The 18969-nt window shown below is 48.2% G+C and overlaps 1 protein-coding gene across 3 annotated transcripts; it reads right to left on the minus strand.

Annotated features, from left to right (window-relative positions):
- Positions 1 to 3426: 3426 nt before the first annotated feature.
- LOC115403649 (microtubule-associated protein futsch) lies at positions 3427 to 18374 on the minus strand. 3 transcript variants are annotated; one of them, XM_030112624.1, is made up of 23 exons: positions 18153 to 18341; positions 16458 to 16520; positions 15759 to 15824; positions 15562 to 15674; positions 13716 to 13940; positions 12093 to 12205; positions 11817 to 11935; positions 11246 to 11564; positions 10691 to 10845; positions 9474 to 9614; positions 9354 to 9387; positions 8752 to 8979; positions 7165 to 8657; positions 6924 to 7039; positions 5997 to 6113; positions 5794 to 5910; positions 5620 to 5715; positions 5340 to 5536; positions 5211 to 5257; positions 5075 to 5118; positions 4843 to 4911; positions 4584 to 4734; positions 3427 to 4495 (listed from the first exon to the last, which is right to left on the minus strand). In XM_030112624.1, the coding sequence occupies exons 2-23, from the start codon at positions 16512 to 16514 to the stop codon at positions 4340 to 4342; spliced, it is 4173 nt and encodes a 1390-aa protein (XP_029968484.1). In that variant the 5' UTR covers positions 16515 to 16520; positions 18153 to 18341; the 3' UTR covers positions 3427 to 4339. The 3 variants fall into 3 exon arrangements, with proteins under 3 accessions (XP_029968484.1, XP_029968483.1, XP_029968485.1); XM_030112623.1 differs by having other exon boundaries at positions 6924 to 7042; XM_030112625.1 differs by lacking the exon at positions 15759 to 15824 and having other exon boundaries at positions 6924 to 7042; positions 18153 to 18374.
- Between the last annotated feature and the right edge of the window lie 595 nt (positions 18375 to 18969).

An 18969-nucleotide genomic window follows, 5' to 3' on the forward strand; every position in this document is an offset into this window, starting at 1 on the left:
CTCTCAGGTGGAAGTAGCTCAGGTGGTTCGCGACGACTTGCTGAGCTGTCTCCTGCGCACACAGCTTAACTCCGCTGGGGAAAAGGATGTTCCTCTTCTGTCGGGAGGTCGCGACACGGCCTTCATCAGACGCCTTCACTTCCGACACTCGAGTGATGTGCGGAAATGCCACAGGCTCCGCAGTGAAGGGCAGATCTGGGTGTCCCGAGGACGGTCCGCCCGCCGCTGCATCTTCAACAGAAACATTAACGGTTTGACATTTTCCTGCACGTAAAGCAGTAGAAATCCAGATCCATACAGCCGATACATACCTGCTCTTATGTCCAGCAAAACGGCCGCAAAATGAAGTAGAACGAAGCAGCAAAGACATTTCCGAGATACGATGCTCATGTTAAATCCGTGATTGTGGTTAAATCCGCGGACTCGGAAAAGGATCAAGCAGATATGTTTTCCCTCTCAAGTCACACAACGGAAATGTGAAAAACCTCCCAGGTGTTTGCATAGTTCAGAGTTCCTCCAACACAGACGCAGGACAACAGGCCCCCAGTCAGAAAGCATTGGCGGACGGGCTGGCTGCTTCGCGGTGAGGCTGAGGAGAGGTGTGCCCCATGGTGCTGAAAGGACAGCTCCTGGCTCAGGTGGGAAGGCAGATGGCGCTCGGAGAGAGAGGGGGATTTTTTAATGCCCTCTAATCCTGTTTACTCTAAGCCTTTTAGGAGAGCTTGCCAATAAGTTACTGGAGTAACAGGGGAGGGAGGGCGGCCGGTGTGGAGGGAACATGTCCGGAGAGGAGGCAACAAAAGGCCACACAGGGAGCAGCAGGACGTTTATCCAGAGGACTGCGAGGCGGGATTACACGCCTCTGACTTTTATCTCAAAAGATTTAAACTCTTGAACAGTCAGCCATCCAATCAGGAGAAACACAGAGATTATCAATCCAAACAGCGTATAATGAAGAGGAGTTCTGTCTCTGTGAAAGGTATAATCTAATTCGACCACCACCCACCAACTCACAGGAAAGGCGGCTGAAATCCTCTCACTATGTATTTACAGGCCGCAGTGAGAGTCACCGGCTTAGGACTCAACCTTCGACCTCAACCTCTTGCTGTGAGGTTTATCCTTCTTTAAAAAAAAAAAGAAAGAAATCTGCCCTTCATTTTCTTTAAGCGGCTGTATTAGAAATGTGAGGAAATGGAGGGCGGAGCAAGAAACGGCGCTAATAAACCGTCAGTGCAGCAAGGCAGCTTCTCTAATCACCTAAGAGATGATTAAGATTAATAATTCCAATATGGTGAGCTACACGATTAGCAAGAGTAACTGTGTTTACGAATCTCACCGCTGACGAAAGATCAGTGAGTAAACTAGAGAGAAATGGGTGTCTTTTAGAAGGTTACTTACTTCTACAGGTAACATATAAAATAATTATAAGAGAGCCCATTTCATCAGGTAAAACAAAAGTGGTGTTCTTTTTTTATTTTATTGCATTTTATTAATTAAAACTGAGCAGTAATATCATCTGCAGTCAATATGCATGTAGGATGTTTTAGCCATCCATAAAACTTAATCCAGTTCAGGGTCTGGAAGAAAAGAGGGTGATTCAAGCCTAGTTAGCACCAGTTTAACCACACACACACACACACACACACACGCACAGTCTTGTATTTCTATCCTTGTGGGGACCGTCCATTGACTCCCATTCATGTCTAGCCCCTAACCCTGACCCTTACCCTAACCCACACCACAACAAAGCCTAACCCTAAAGAAATGTTTTTGCACTTTTACTTTTTTCAGTAACAACAACATGGTCAAGAAAACACTGTTTCTCCTACTTAGGACCGGAAAAAGGTCCCCACAAGGCACGTCATTCCATGTTTTGCTATCCTTGTGGGGACATTTGGCCCCAACAAGGATAGAAATACGAGAACGCACACTCACACACACACACACACACACACACACACACACACACACACACACACACACACACACACACTCGCTGTAACGCCTACATCCAACTCAGGGTCATCAATTCATGTCACATGTATGTTTTTGGACTGTGGGAGGAAACATACACACACACACACACACACGGACCACACAGAAAGTCCCGGTCTGGGCTCACACCAGCGACCACCTCATTATTTAACGCAGCGCGGCTCCAGGTGTGTTTCATTTGGTGGAATGTCGGCAGAACCGGCTCCATTGTTTGCCCGTGGCGACGGCCTACAGCGGGTCTTTGTGTTTTCCCGCTGATGGACCGGCCGGCCCGCTCATGATGGATCGCGAGCCAGAGCCGCGATGCGCTAATGACGCCCTGACCTCTGCAGGGACTCTGAGGATTTAGAAGATAAATGGATGGTTTCAGTGCTGCAGCTTTGCATCACGATGCGAAAACCTAAATGAAATGAAGCAGTGTCTCCTGCTCCAGTCTGAACTGAAGCAGTGAAATACAAACTGACACCGCTACTTAACCCAGTGAACCCACTCCTCTTCTCTTCCTGGAGTCCCCACAGGCCGCAGACCCTGCGCTCATCTCTTAATTAATTGAAATGAACATTACAGAGCAGCTCAATCTCATCACCACTAAAGCAGGAGGCTGCAGAAGGAAGGAAATGGGCATTTCTCAGGTGACAGCTGTGCGATTATGATCCAACCCAGTTTGATCCCAGAGGCTTGAGCAGAAAAACAGGAGTGTAATTAGCTATTAATACTGTTCTCTCTGCCACACACACACACACACATATAAATGCCTCAGCACAGCTTGTTTTCAGGGTTTCTTACCAACAGGACATTAGATCAATCAATCAGTCAATGTGTGCATCCAGCACATTAACAAGTCGTTTCTCCTGCTGCCACTGGTCTGTTGAACCGTGGTAAATAAGTCTGTCTGCACGTTTGTCTGTTACTGGTGTTTTCCGGCGTGACGTGTCAGACTGGTGTAGTTACAGTGCGCTCTCCGACCTCTTAATCCTTGAACTTTGCTCTGGAAGGTTTACTCACTGTACGGACGCACTCAAACCTCACAGGACTCAGTCAATCTGCCGTGCGTCTCCGTTTAGAGACATTACCCACAAGGCACTGGAGCCCAACTGAGAACTCCTCAGGATAGAGACAATGCAGAGATTTACAGGATCACCGGCTAACAGAGTGGAAACGCAGCTCGGCTCGCTCCGTAAGCTTCTGCTCGCATTCTGGCCCAAGAATAAAAACGAGGAGAGTCGGTGAATTGTTATGAAATAGAAGAAAAGATCAATAAAGCCCGAAAGAATGAATCAACAGATACTCAGAGCCTTCATATGAAAACCACAACAGAGAGTCACGAGTCTCCCAAACTCTCAACAGTTGGTATTCATAACGCTGCAAACGATACCGAACTTAACATCAGTGTTTTAAAAAAAAAAAAACAGAAATCACAGCAGACCACACTCTTCTCCTACAGGCTTTAATACACCATCAGAACATTTCTGTAAATTTTTGGAAGCAGTTACTGTACATTCAAATACACTTTCCAAAAAAACAAAGAGACATCTGAGGGCGGTCGACGGGTTAAAACTGACAATCATGTGAACAAAGGAAAGTAGAAGACGACCCGGGTCTGAGGAGAGGAGAGGAGAGGCGGCAGTTCAGGAACACATGCTAATGAGTGAAACCCTGCAACTTCCTGCCGCACGCTTCACCCTGCAAAGGCGATTCCTGAAAGTTTCAAACGTCGTGAAACCAAAACAGCCGAAGCTGGAACGAAGGCGGGTTGAACCGAGCACAGAATCGTGGACCAGACGCTCCTTCTCTTCGACCCTTCACGGAGCAGCAGGCAGCAACGCATCAGTGTCAAAAACATTTTTTCCTTCTAGCAACAAGAGTCAAAAAAACTGCTTCCTTATGCAATCCATGAACAAATGTGCCATTTATTTAATATATATCTGAAAAAAAAAAAAAAAAAAATATTACGTAAAGCTGAAGCTGAAGAAGGCAGAAATCTGAACTCTCGAGCGCGCACACACACAACACATGAAATGTCAGGCGACTTACACAAATACAAAAGACCGATTCTTAAGAATCACTACAAAAAGCAAATACTTTCTAAAAAAATCAGAATCGACTAAAAGAGTAAAAAGTGTCAGGGTGGACAGACATTAGCATGTTTCCAGCGGCCTCGGGTCTTTGTGGGCTGGAGCGAGCTGAAGCCTCGACACTCCTCCACCGGATCCACAGGTTCACGCCGCTCCGTCGCGTTGATGCGGAACAATCTAAATCTTAGGAAATATCTTCAGTTTCACACTGAAATGTCCGTCGCTCAGTATGAGCGGTCAGTTTAAATGGCTACAGGAATGTGGCGAACTCAAAAGCTGGGGAGCTCCACGTGTCTGAGGTCCAGGTTCTGGAGTCGGTACAGGTACAGGATCAGGTCTCGGATGGCGTCTCGTTTCCTCCGCACCTGCTGACGTGGGAACCAGCGTTCTAGGCACAGCGGCAGCTCAAAGTGCACCACGGGGTCCTGTTGTGGGAGGGCAGGGGGGGGGCGCCGTCAGGCCTCCGAACACACCTCAAAACAACCGAAGGGAAGAAGAGACGACGGAGCTCACCTTTAGAAAACTCTCCACGTACTGCAGCAGGTAGAGGCCGCAGTCGCTGCTGTTGTCCTGAAGGGGGACTTTACAGTGTGAACTCTTCATCTGATCCGGACCGAATTCCCTGGAGGAGCCACGGCGGACCTCCCACTCCGACTGCAGGTAACTGACGGACAGACAGACAGACAGACAGACAGACGGACGGACGTCGGCTCAATTGACCCCGTTCAGCAGCCAAACAGAGAGCGAGCAGGAGACGGAGGGCTGGACTTACTCCCGCAACAGCTTGACCACTCGCTCGTGAAGGGAGAGTTTGAGGGAATCCATGATGAGAATGGACGGCCTGCAGGGGAAACACAGTCAGCGGACGGCTGAACACACTAAAAATCCCGGCGTGTGTGTCATGGCACGAGCGGGTTCGACAGATCACGTCACTGTTCACCGTCACCTGTGCAGAGCGGCTCCACTCCGCAGAATATTTTCACGTCGCTGGAAGCTAAACTCACCTCTTACAGACCGTCTTCACCTCGCAGGTCAGCTCTGTGCAGTTCTACAAACGTGAAATTAGAGAAAATTGATGAAAAAAAGAGAGAAAAAAGTAAATTAATTCTTCATAAACACAAAAAAAAAAGGTTTTCTCACCACTGGACTAAGTATGAAATCTTTGGTGGCGTGTTCTTGAGCTTTTTCTGAAAAAAGGAGAAGAAATCATGAGAAACGGCGGCGTCTGGAATCTAACCGGCAGCAGGAAGCGGCCGTTACCAGACCTACCCGGCTGTGTGCTCGCAGTGCTGCTGCAACTCAACGGAGGCGGCGAGTCCGCGGCGTCGCCGGAGCTTGTCCGCCCCGCCGCTCCCTCCTGCCCCGGCGACTCCTCCGCCTCGTCCCGGCTCTCCGGACCGGCCCGCTCCTCGAACCGGGGCTCGTCCAGCCCGGGGAAGCAGATGACGACTAAATACCAGTGAGCTCTGGACGGAGGACGCAGGCCATGAGTTTAACGGCAGACAAGAGAGCCTGAACAAAAGCACACAGCTCGTCTCGTGTCACTTACTCCTGATTGACCGGGACGAAGAGGAAGTCCTTCTGAAAGATGTCCACGTGCCGTGTCCATGTCTTCACCCGCTGGTGCCGCCGCTGCCTCTGACAGCTGCGAGGAAGCAGCAGAAGCGCGTTACATGCCCGGCGGTTTCACACGCCGACGCCTCGGCTTCAGACGGACACTCACGACTCGCTGCTGCCGCCCTCGCTGGCGTTGTCCCTCCTCGTCAGCTGCTTGTAGAAGAAGCTACTGAAGATATGCGTGCGCTCGGCCACAGAGGCGGGCGCGTTCTGCAGGAGGTACCTGGTTGAAAGACGGCATTCAAACCATCAGAGGCGACAAAAAAAAAAAAAAAAACAAAGATTCACATTGCAGTGTGTCGTTCTCACTTGAGGTAAAAGTCGATGATCACGTCGTTGAGGAACTGTCCGTTGTCGAGGCACTGCAGGTCCTCCATGGTGACGGTGATCCCGCCTTTCTGAGGCGGGGGAGGAAACTGGATCAACCTGGAGACAGCGAGAGAGAAAGAGGGACGGACGGTTTAACCAGAGGACAGAGATCGGTACAGTCAGAGAGAAACATCCCCACTTACTGCAGTTTGCTTCAATTTGACTCTTTTCAGCGAGCTGTTTAGACCTAAATGCTGTCAAAATGACAGTTTCATATTTTTGCAGAATGGCCTTTATTTACTTTTATTTGAAATAAGCCTTAAATAATTTGCATTACTTGATATCATGTTTTGGAATTTCCATTTTACGTTGTCATGTTCATGTGAAAGAAACCTGAAAAGCCAGGGGCAGCTTAGCTTTTATATTGCAGGAGTACACTGAAACAGAGCCGTTTACTTTTTAGCATCTTCATGTTCTCAGTACATCCTCGACATTTAACAAACTATTAAAATATGGTTAGAACGGTTCTTTGGTCTACAATGTCTTTATTAATATTTTTTTCTGTTATGACTTGCATCAGGAAATCATTTGGTTGTAAATTAATCTTGAAAATCAACATAAAAAATGAATCATGACTTTATTATTAGACAATCATGATATGATGTTCTTGCCATATTGCCAAACCCTAGACTTACCTCGGTTCCTCATTCAAGCTAAAGAGCTGAGTTCAGGTTAATGGAGATTTAGTAAGACAGACTGTTTCTACACTGAAGTCCTTTGAGGAACGGTTTTTCCTCCACAGGTTTGGTGATTTAATAATGATAAAGCTCAAGGCTGCTTTGAAAATGAATTGTAAAACTCTTGTTCCTGAAGGAGAAACACATGTTGACCTCCTAACCTGAGTGTGGGATGATGCGGCGGACCTACCTGCGGGCCAGACCCTGATGTTTGTATTTGGTCCATTTGGCGTTCGGTTTGCACATGGACACCGAGTAGGAGCCTTTGTTCCTGCGGTGGCACAGCGTGTACACCGGCGCCGCGTCCTGCTGCAGGACCAAACACATTCAACCGATTACAGGCCGCTGGCGTCGGGGGTCTGGACGCCAAACGGAGGTTAGACGATCTAAACTCAGCCAACAGTGTGGCTTTCTTATCGTTCTTCACTGACCTGACATGCCGGATCTTCAGCGCCGTCGTTTTCTAGATCGTCTTTTGGTTTCAGCATTGTCCCTTCTTCCGGTTCCACCGCCGGGGAGCGTTCTGGCTCTACTGATGGGGAAGTTTCCGACTCTATCGACGGTGGGGTTTCCGGTTCCGGCGCCGGTGAGGCTTCCGGTTGTGACGATGGAGAAGTTTCCGATTCTACTGATGGGGAAGCTTCTGGTTTTAGTGCGGGGGAAACCTCCAGCGCCAGAGGGGCCTCCAGTTCCTGCGGCGGGGAAGTTTTCGGTTCTGGCGACAGGTAAGTGTCCGGTTTTAGCGCCGGGGACGTCTCTGGTTCTAGTACCAAGGAAGTCTCCGGTTCTAGAACTGAAGAAGTCTCTGGTTTCTGCGGTGGGGAAGCTTTTGGTTTTGGCACTGAAGAACTCTCGAGTTCTTGCGGTGGGGAAGTTCTCTGTTCCAGTGCCGAGGTACTCTCCAGTTTCTGAGGTGGGGAAGTTTTTGGTTCCAGTACTGAGGAATTCTCCGGTTTCTGCGGTGGGGAAGTTTTAGATTTTAGCTCTGAGGAACTCTCCAGTTTTTGCGGTTGGGATGTTTTCTGTTCTAAAACTGAGGAACTCTCTGGCTTCTGCAGTTGGGAAGTTTTTGATTTTAGGACTGAAGAACTCTCCGGTGTTTTCAGTTTGCATGTTTTCTCTTCTAGTACCAAAGAACTCTCCGGTTTCCGCAGTGGAGAAGTTTTCGGTTTTAGCACTGAGGAACTCTCCGTTTTTTGTGGTTCGCATGTTTTCAGTTCTAGCACCGAAGAACTCTCCTGTTTTTTCGGTGGGGAAGTGTTCGGTTTTAGCACTGAGGAGGTCTCCGGTTTCCGATGTTCGGATGTTTTCCGTTCCGGTATCGAAGAATTCTCTGGATTCTGAAGTGGGGAAGTTTTCGTTTTCAGCACAGCGGAACTCTCTGGTTTCTGCGGTTCAGAAGTTCTCCGTTTTAGCACTGAGGGACTCTCCGGTTTGTGCGGTTCGGATGTTTTCCGTTCTAGTACCGAAGAACTCTCTGGTTTCTGCGGTGGGGAAGTTTTCCGTTCCAGTGCCGGGGGAGTTCCTCGCTCCAGTACATGCGAGATATCTACTTCCACCACCTGCGACCCTTTCGCTGATTTGAATTTCCGCTCAGTCGGCGCCGCGGGGCTTTTGTGCCAAGCGGACTGAGAACTGCCCCGGTCTACATTCAGCACAGGCTCTGGATCCTTCAGGCACAGCATGGACAGCAGGTGAGGGTCCAGTCCGGTTTTGGTGATCAGCTCAATGCTCTCCTCCAGGGAAAGAACCGGGCTCAGGTAGTCGTCCAAACCGGGGAAGACGTCGGCGGCGGGGCTCAGCGCGACCTGCTCCTGAGCCATGGTGTTGAGGCACTCGATGTCCAGGACGGAGCGCAGTAAAGCCCCCTTGACTCCCTCCAGGGGGCAGGACAGCGTGAGGACGACGAAGGGGCTGGCCTTCGCTGGGAAAACCAAACACACCAGTGCATCAGCCTTGAGCTTCATGTGGAAAAAAACGAGTAACATCTCATCTGGCGGGATGGAATCACGGCTCACCGGCCTTTGAGGCTCGACGTCTTTTGATGCCCAGCCGGCAGAGGTCGCGCTGCACGGCGGCCGCGGCCTTGTCCGACAGGAAGAACAGCAGCACGGCAGGGGGGTAAGGGTCCTCGTCGTCCAGGAAGCAGATCTCCTCCTCCTCCAGCTCATGCTGCTCCCAAACGCTGTATCTCCTCAGCTCCTTACTGCTGAAGCTCAGGACCACCTCCATCTGCTCAGAGGCATCTGAGGGCGAGCAGAGTCAAGAATCACACGAAACTTTGTCAGTTTCTTTGTTTGTTTCTCAGACCTGGCATCAGATCTGGAAGAAAAACCACCTTGGTTCCCTGCAGGGGGGGGGGGCTCAGAGATCAAAGTGCATGGGGGTCTTGAGGGACTAATCCCAGAACACAAACACACTTAGCTCACTGAAATAGACCACTAAGCTGTGAGCGGATGGCCGCGCAGACAGCCTCACCAAAGCAAGATGAGATGGGCTGCCGGTGTGTCCACGCATACACAAACGAGGCCAAAGGTCACCGGCAGACTGCAGCACGGTGCTTTGAACTCACTACAGCTCAGCCAACAGCCATAAAGGGAGGAATAAAGAATCCATTTACCTTGCAAGGGGATGATGATTCTCTGCTTTTCTATCTGTAAATGGACAGAAAGGCGCGTTACGCTTTGCACATTTAAACTCTGATTCTGACCGAGCTCCACAGCCGCCTGGCTGAGGTTACCATGATGTCTCCATTGGATTTCCCATGAAAGCCTCCGCAGTGCAGGGCGGAGAAGGCCACCTCGATTCGGGAGTAGTCGTCGTCCGGGATGGGCGGAGGCGGCGCCAAGCGAGGTATGTCTTGTACGATGACTTGCAACACCTGCAAAACACACAGCATTGGGAATATTGTGGTTACTAGTCAGTTGGTCTAACAAGACAGGATAACACACAGCGGTCCATCTGCTAGAGTAACTGTTTACACACATGGCAGGGCCGCTTATGATAAGAACAACTTTAAAAACATTTCTAAAACGGAGTTGTCCAGTCAGTGCGACAGACACAGCAGTGTTCTTCATCCAATTTCAACATTTAGAAACATTGTTTAAAAAGTATCCAACTTTGGCACCATCTAGTGGCGGCAAGAAGAATTGCAATACACTCCATAGAAATGACTGCAGAGGCTGAATGTTGATAAAACACTTCTTACAAGAACTAAACCTTGACTGAAAACTGACTGTAGTAAGCATGAAATGTGGAATAAACTCATAGAAAAATATATATTCATACACACACCTGCTTAATTCTATCCAAACAAACTAATGCGTTCTGTTTTTCTTTTATATCTGCATGCATGTGAAAATTAAGAGTTTCTACCAGTGTTTCAGCTTTGTTAACAGGTTTTTTTCTTAATCTTTATCTCAAAGACTAAACTCAGTTCCTTCTCAGCTGGCAAAGTTTTGCACCAAGGTTATAATCATCACGCATTATACTCAAAACTCGAGTGGCGTTTTGATGATTCGTATTTATTTTCTCAATTACTTTCAATTGGAGACGCTGGAAGAGGTTATCTTTGCAGCTTCAGTGTGTTAAATCGTCTGATCACATGAATTTGCAACAGTTTAACAACTGAGTGAAGTCGCTGTTCATGTCAGTAAAACTAGTAAAACACATTTTGGTGTTAATGGCCGCAAGATCCTCGTCACCGGATGGAATTCGTCTCTGCTGCTCGCTGGCTGCGATAGTGAAGACGAAAAGGCTTTGTTTGTTTCGTAACAGGTGGCGTGCAGGGCACCCTGCGGTGAAGCACGACCTCGCTCTCCCGAACGCCGGCGCTTCAACACTGACGTCACATTAATCCGGGTATTTATTACTGCCTGGGGAAGTCTGCACGAGCTCTTCGTCTGCAGGAATATAAAAAGTGAAAGAACCGCAGGAGGCGCGTTTCTGTTTACCGACCTCAATGTTCTGGAAGTTGGACACGCCTGTCCGGCGGGCCTTCTGCGAGGACAGCCCCCGTATCACCGTGTTTCCCACAGCCGGGCGCCTGCTGGCCGCTTGGCTGCAGCGTCGGGAAATGTTTTCACTCTCCTCGTCGTCACTGGACAGCACAACTGGAACAGAGTCAGAAAAAATACATCAGGAAGGCTGAGAAGCTACAACCATACTCTGATCTGACACTTGAAATAAGCAATATATTTGAAAAATAAAGTTTAATATAGGCCGGAGTAGATATAAATATGAACACATTCTACTTCTTTACCACATAACTCCATGGCTTTATCACAGTTGGCCCCACAAAGTATGTTTGAGAGACAAGTTATAAATCAGTAATAAAGACCAGTTTGGGTCAGAGAGGCAGTATAAAGGACCTTCTTTGGCAAGAGATGCTGTAATTTATGTGTTTACTGAAAAAACTGCAGCATGTCCTCGCAGTGTGACGGAAACAAGTCGATGTGATTGTAAAAGCAGCTCCGCAGGACGCCGCCGCCCCCACGCCGTGGGCTCACTCACTGGGCTCGGAGGGCTTGGCTTCGGCCGTGCTCGGCGCCGAGCCTCGTCTGGGGCTCTTGACCACGTCTGCCGCCGCCGTGGCGCTGGGGCTGCTGACGGGGAGCAGCACCTGAGCCTGATCGTCTCCCCCCACGGTGAACTGCAGGACGTCCTGGCCTTCCGGCTCTGCGTCTTCCAGGGTTTCCTGCGGACTGACGGCTGCAGGCGCCTCTTCCCCGTCTTGTCCTTCGTCCCCGGTGAGGCGGAGGACGCTGCCGCGGTGGCGTTTGGGGCTGCTCGTCCCGTTGCACTGCAGTCCAGAGTCTTTCCTTTTCCTCCTCTGTTTGAGACACCACAGAGTACCAGGCATTATCCAAGGTGCGTGCCCACCAGAGACATCTGCTTTATTCCATAAATACCTTCGAAACACATCATTAGTTCTTTTCTGCAAGTACTGAATGAGCCAAAAGACAGATTTATTTGGACAGAGTGTAATATGTGGATTCCGTGAAGTTTTTACATCAAGACGCACAGCTGTTCTTCTGCATTGATCCCTGGGTGAAAACGGATTCACTCTAGAAACAGTGCATACCGAGCTGAGCTGTGCGTCCCTTTCTGGCTCCGTCCCCTTGTCCTTGATGTCGGCTGGAGGGAATTCGTCACGGCTGGCTGCCTCCTCAGACGGCTCCCACCTCAGCGACAGCCCACAGTCTGAGGGAGACGAGGGGGGGTCAGACGAGGAGGCTCGTCAGGCGCAGAGCGTCTCCGCTCAGAGCGAGGACACGAATCGCAGCGAACGACACGATCCGCTCCAATTTCCACACAGAAATGAAGGAAACTTGCGTCTCGACTCTCTGCTTTCACTCACCTACAACTTCAGAGAATTTGTCTCCGTCTTCTCGGGCCTCCTCGTTCTTCACGTTCTCTGTGTCTTCGTCCGCTTCATCGCTCGCAGTCTGCTGCCTTCTCCTGAGGTTCGATCTTGACATAAAAAAAAAACAAACAATTCTTCACTAAACGTGCTGCACGCCTAATTCTTATTATTATCAGATCTGCATACCAAGATATTATCCGAGAATTATATTTTATTGCAAAATATCCAGGTCAGCACTTGTAAAAACAAATTCACGTTTGAACCAGAATCCTCCGCTCCGCTCTGTGGGGTATCATTCCAAATAAAGTCACCGCATACTCCACATGGGAAGCAGCTGGCCAAGCCAAACTCCATTAAAAAGTCGTTCCTGCTCAACTGATGGAAAACAAACAGATGAAATTTGCCCTCGTTGAGAACCTCCTGCTGGGTCTGTGGTCATTTCCATGCTTAGGTCTGTGTAAAAGAAAAACTACCTACCGCACTGAGCCTCGCGTTGTGCGGCGAAGAAAGAGGCTACGCTCATTTTCCCGAATACACTGAGGCTCCGAGGTTTTTCAAGCGAGCAGGGTTCATTTTCTGAGACATAACTCAGTCAGGTGCTTCCCGGACTGAAGCAGGAGGATTATTACCGTCGCTGAAGGGATTCTACAAACGAACCTGGCATGTTTATAGCGAGGTGGAGCACTAAACAAAAAGATGGCTTTAAGTTCTCCACACGGAGATGTGCACAGAACAACAGCCGCCGCGATGCATTGTTTGAACGGAGAGGTGATGATCCCACCCCGTCCTCAGAGATAACACAGCTTATCTAGAAGAGAACCTCCCAAGATACACGTCGAACAGAAAGGCTTCAGACACAAGGATTCCTCCGGTCTTTTACTTCCACTTCTGATAAAGCACGTGAAGCACGACCTCGACAGAAAGAGTCTAGCATGGCACAATGTTTAAGTTTCACAGGTCTGTCATCTTTAAAATTCAGAATACACCAATGACATTAAAATGAGCCCCTTACTGTCTGGTTTTGGCACACGGGCCTTATGTTTGGCACACCTGAACTAAAGTGAGATGAACCTGGATGTTTTGAGCACTTTCCTTTTTTAAAACTAGCCTTTATGAAGATTTCTGTTTAGCTGGGAAAGAATTAGAATGGGATTTATTATAGAAGCTACAAAAACTTAATGGGGAATTTATCAGAATGTGAGATGAAACTCAATTCAACTTTACTTCTACGACACAGACATTTAGAGGGAGTTTTACAGAGACATCTGGTCATTAGTAAAGGGAAACCAGAGCAGTCAGGTGTGAGTGTGAGCTGTAACGGCTCCAATGTACCAGAGTACAACGTAACGGACATGAAAACATACTGAGCTGCTGAATCAGAACAACATGCCGAAGCTGCAGCTCGTCACAAAGAACGTAAATAAAAATGTTCACATTCATCTCAAGCTGCTGGTTTTTCAGGCGTCCGCTGCTCTAGGATGATCCAGGATGAGACTAGAGGAGGTCATGGCACTTCACAGAATAACAAACCACAAATGTCGGAAGAAGAGCTGGAGTTTTCACATGAGAGCCAACAGGTTGGTGGAGAAATGACTGGTCTCCACGGAGGGTCTCTACCTTCTGGAGGACTGAGGGGGGGTCTTCTGCCTTCCTCTCGGGGTGCTGCTCTTTCTGCCGTTGCTCCGGGGCTCCGTCACCTGGGACTTCCTGTCGCTGCTGGACGGCACAGAGCCCCTCCGCTCTCTGCTGCTCCTGGAGAGGAGACCCTTCCTCATCCTTTCCATGTAGGCCTTCCCCGGCTCCGTCTTCAGGACGTCTGTTAGCAGCAGCAGGGGCTGCCTCCTGAAGCAGCGGAAAAAAGAAGACGACGACGTGTTTACGTTCCTCCAGCTGAGTTTTTCGACGCAGCATCGCAGCTCCGATCAGCTGACCGACGGGGAGAGGCTGGTTCCAGCAGATAAACGGCATGGGAAGTCGAGATAAGCTTGAACTTGAGTGGCGATGCACAGAGGCAACGCTGAGATATCTAACTGGAAGAATTCATACTTAACTTACGCCTGAACTCTGAAACATGAGGAAAATCGAGGCACACGAGTGGCTCATTTAATTTAGTTCAGGCAGTCTTATTTATTCTGAAGGGGTGAAATTCAGTCACACACAATCTTGACAAAGAAGAACCAAATGGTGCAAAACTGTCAGACTAACAAATTAAAGAGGGTGGAAAATGATAAGAAACAAATATCTAACCCCATGAGGGTTTAGTCAGTGTTAAACTGGACAATTTAGAACTAAAGAACTTCAACTCCTTCTTGACTCAACAGAAGCTGGAAGAAGCATTAGAGCGTACAAATGTAATCCAGCTCAAGACAAGCAGAATGCATTGATGAGCACATTACAAGCTTACATATAAGACAGAAAATAGCAAATTACCTGATGCCTTCAAAATAAAGGAAGGAAAAAAAGCCCTCTGTGGATGTGCTGCCAGTGACACGTGCCAGAAAAGTTAAGACAGGAGGAGCGATCCAGCACTTAATGAATACCCACCTGGTGGCTCGGCTCACATCTAATTAGCTTAACTGGGTCAGACGTATAAAAAGAGCATCTGTGATGGTTTGGAGACGTTTCAGAGCAGAGGGCACGCTGACTCACACTGGCATCCACACCGAGTCTCTCGCAGGGAAACCCTCCGTTATTTCAACGCCAAACCACATCCTGACATATCAAAGCAGCCCTGCTGTCTGGAACCAGCCTCATTCAAATGAAATCATTTCTTAAAATTCTATATTTAACACTTCTGCTGTTGTGGCTGAAAGATGAGCAGAACGTGTATTACTGTGATGTTTGGTAAAAACCCACAAATGCACCGGAAGAACATGCAAACTCCACAAAGAAGAGTTCAATATAGAGTGAAAACAGTTTGAACATCCGTGACGTCTGTCTCTCCCTGCATGGCAATTAAGTTTTGAAATCAACGTCACGGAAAACTTTTGTCACTAATCAAAACAAGATCAGATCAGCTGAGTTCACATTTGACCTGCTGAAACTGAACGATCTACCTGGATGCCAGATGTTTGGGCAACTTGAGGGGGGTTTACTGCAAAGCCCGGATCAACCGAAGGGCGTCCGGCATAAAGCCTGGGCCAAATGATTGCAGGACCCCCCGTGGAGAGCGCTTCAGGGGCGACACACTAACTCGCTCAATCACACACTCAGGAGGTCTCTGTCCTCAGATAGTCCGAGACTTTGACTGGAGTCCAACTGGGACTCGCTGACGTGAGTGAAAAAAATTCAGAAAATGGACAATTAATTCCAAACTGTAAAAAGGAGCCTTTCCTTGCACACGCTCATTAAAGAGTCAGGGCCCCATCTGGTGTGTGTTTTAGAAACTGCAACGGGTCCCTGAAAGATGAGATATTTCAGCTTTAACCGGACAGAAGAGCGAGAACCGGAGCGGCCGCCTCACCTCGTCATCTCCGAGGAGATCATGGCTGCGTGGCTGCAGTCCAGCATCGTGGATCCGTTCCTGTGCTGTGAACTGTGTCTCAGTTTGCACCCTGCAATTGCAGTCCAGGGGACCTGGTGGAGAGCAAGGAGGCGGCGTCAGCCCGGAGAAGCCGGCTACCGTCGTACCACTGACACAGGGCGAGGACATTGCTGTACCTGTCTGTCTAACTTCCCGCACTCTGCTGAAAGACATGTGACGGGGATTCTGAGTGGGTTTTCCATCTAAAATTCACAGGGTGATAAGTTATCGTGCTAAATGAGTTTAACACGCAGCTGCAAAGGAGCTCGCCTGAAAAAGAGCAAAAGCAAACGTGCAGGACATGCGGCAGCCGTTTATTAGGTTGATGCGACGTGTTAAAATGTAGCAGAGCTACTGGAAGCCAGTCAGCAAACTGGTGTTAAAAACCTGAAGCAGAATAAATTCAAGCCTTTTGAAGGAAAGCAAACAGTATTTATGAGCAGCTAAAGTTTATATGTTAATGTAAAGAAGTTTGGTTTCAAACTACAGGCAGGAGAAAACCTGAACTTCAGCACAGAGAGCTTCTGGCAGAAGTCCCAAGGAAGCAGCGATCAGCAGATCAGTAACTAAATTTACTGTAAAATTATGCGAAAAGCCCACAAGCAGCTGTTTATGATTAAGCCCTCGAGAGTCCTACTCTATAGCAGCGGACAGGCACGCTGTGCATGCAGTGATAAACACTGTCATCAAACAATCCCACTTTTACAATCAACTCCTGATCAACAGCGGTCATAAAGCAAGCGTCTCTGCAGCGTCATCCCCGAGCAGCAGCTTCACCAGCACACAACACGATGCTCAGGAAGCACGGACGGATCGAGCAGGAGGCGGACAAGTACCAGGTTATCCTTATTCACTGAGAAGGGGATGGTTAAGGCTCTTCTTTGCTCCATCATGGTCCTCTGTAAGGCAGCGCGGCAACACCGGAGGGAGAAACAGAAAGAAATAATGAATGAAAACACAATCACTGAAGGACACTGTTTAACACAGAGCAAAGACACTCGAATCGTTCCCATTGTTCCTCACCGGTAAATCAGTAATCATGAAACAACCAAAAAGAAAATGCTTCATTTTGTTAGAACAAGTAATTTGTGCTTGTTGGAATTCTTTCACCCATCTTCTCTGTGTGGAAAGAAGAAAATGTGGATAACTAATTAAAATAACTAACAAGTGGCGACGTCAGAGAGAGAAAAGTTCTATTTTTTTTTGCTGGATTTTAAATCACTTCAGGAATTCAACCTTTAATCAGCGTTACGATGCAGGATATCAGGTGTTGTTAAGTATCGCATCGTGCTACAACCTGCAATAAATACAAGCTCTTTGGAACATCATGAGTACATCTCTCATTTCTACTTTCTCTTCTAAACTCAATTTTAACAAGACAAAGCAGTGAAACTGTCAATATTGTTCATTTTTGTGCCTCTGACGTTTAGCCTTCGGCCAACAGAGAGTGAAGCAAAATATAAATAAGTCAGCATGTTGGCCAAATGTTTTGATGTTAAGACAAAGAAAGTATGTAGTTGATGCTGCGGATTTGGGGCAGTGGACACCTACAGAAGCAGTGTTGTGTTCCAATGTTCACAGGTTTGAATCCCACAGTGGACAGGTCACCACTGTGGTCCCTTAAGCAAGACCCTTGACCCCCCACCAACTCAAGAGAGACAGCCCCAATGTAGCTGAGTGAATGTGTAAAAAGGGAATTAATACAGAATGATGAGTTTAGTTTTAGTTTATTAGACTGCAATAGTGACATTTTACAATATGTTGTCCAGCAACAAACTTAGTTCTATGTTTTCTGACTCCTCTCCTGCTCTCCGGTTTGTGGCAACAGCTGAGCTGAAGCTCCACGCAACGATCCTGCTTCCTAATAACCCTGCAGGGAACCCAAAGCCCCGCCAGGGTTACCAAACACTGACAATAAACAAACGTTGAAAACAAACCGGATTCACAGAACAAGGGGAACTGCAGAGGAGCAGGACCACGTTTTACTAATGTCAGAGCTTCCGACAGATGAGAGACTTTCCCCACAGACCACTGTCAGCCCAGACGTTTTGTCCGAGCCCCCCTCAGTCCATCACAGTAGGTGGTCGTTGTGTAGCCGTATCATGTAGCATTAGCTGTACCTGTCCTAACATGCCAGTGCACCGTCCACAGAGCAGCTGGAACAGCTCCCCACATCCACCGTGTCTCTAATAATTCTCAGAGACGACCTGTTGGTGCATGAAAAACACCGAATAAGAGGCACAAGCTGCAGAAGCAGCCTCGACTGCCTGTGTTTTCTTTTGTCACTGAGGCTAATGTTTCATCTGCACACAGCACGTGTGTCGCTGCCGGATAAAACACCCGCAAACCCTGCATCACGGCGGAAAACACCTCCACGTGCGACGCCCGTGCGTGTTTAATAACGATTTTGTGCACGAGAGAGACGGGGAAGTGGAAGCACTAAGGATTTGCGGGAGCCACGGCAGCTAGCCACGTCCGTGCTCCAGCGCGTCCCCGGAGCTAGCTGCACGGAGCGGGGAGCTAACGCTTACCGGGGGCCTCCAGCGGACGTTCGCGCTCTGAGGCGACGCGGCGGAGTCAAGACTTTTCCCCGGGGAAACCTGCAGCGGCGCCCTGGAAGGACAGACGGAGCATATTCCCCTCCCGGTGCCGAATTCTGTGCTCCACGGGAGCCTCGATCCTCCGCAGCAACATCCGCCGAGCGCAGGAAGTCCATCCGGGCAGAAACCAGTCCTGAGGAAGGAGCGAGCCGAGGTTCCACTTCGAGCCAGCGGCAGGGAAAAACACGTTACCGTGACAGGAAAATACCTGTTTGAGAAAATAACAAACAGCTACTACCGAAAATACTACAGTCCCAACATGAAGTCAACCTTTATACTTTCTGACGCAAAAAACAGATAAATGTCCAAAAGATAAACTGTTGCATCCCTGAAAAACTTATCTCCAAACAAAAACAAAATATACAATTAATTAATACATTTTTAATTACATTTCAACTTTCCTGAAAAAGTTACTTAAAGGTCTCCACAGAAATATCCCTAGCTTTTTGTGATGTTTCTCTCAGTATTTCAAAACTTTATAAACTATTTTGTGGAACCATAAAAGGTCATTTAAATGTAACATTTAGACAAAAACAAATATATATATATTGATACATCAGTGTAAAAACACTCATGCGTATAATGACTGGACAAGGTCAAGATAATCTTCTGAACCTCAAACCAAGCATCAGATAAGAGGGGGGAAACTTTTTTTTACTGACTTTAATCATGTTTTTCAGAAAAGCTCCTCAAAGGGGTAAATCTCACGCAGTGAGCTGCAGTTTCTCTGTGAAGATGAATCTATAGT

The sequence above is a fragment of the Salarias fasciatus genome, chromosome 16, assembly GCF_902148845.1.
Source record: "Salarias fasciatus chromosome 16, fSalaFa1.1, whole genome shotgun sequence".
NCBI lineage: Eukaryota > Metazoa > Chordata > Actinopteri > Blenniiformes > Blenniidae > Salarias > Salarias fasciatus.

Coding starts and splice junctions, on each gene's coding strand:
- LOC115403649 (XM_030112623.1), bottom strand. CDS start 16,514: ATGATGGAGCAAAGAAGAGCCTTAACCATCCCCTTCTCAGTGAATAAG. Junction 15,825..16,457: donor CAGTGAATAAGGATAACCTG/GTACTTGTCCGC, acceptor TGTGAATTTTAG/ATGGAAAACCCACTCAGAAT. Junction 15,675..15,758: donor GCGGGAAGTTAGACAGACAG/GTACAGCAATGT, acceptor GCTCTCCACCAG/GTCCCCTGGACTGCAATTGC.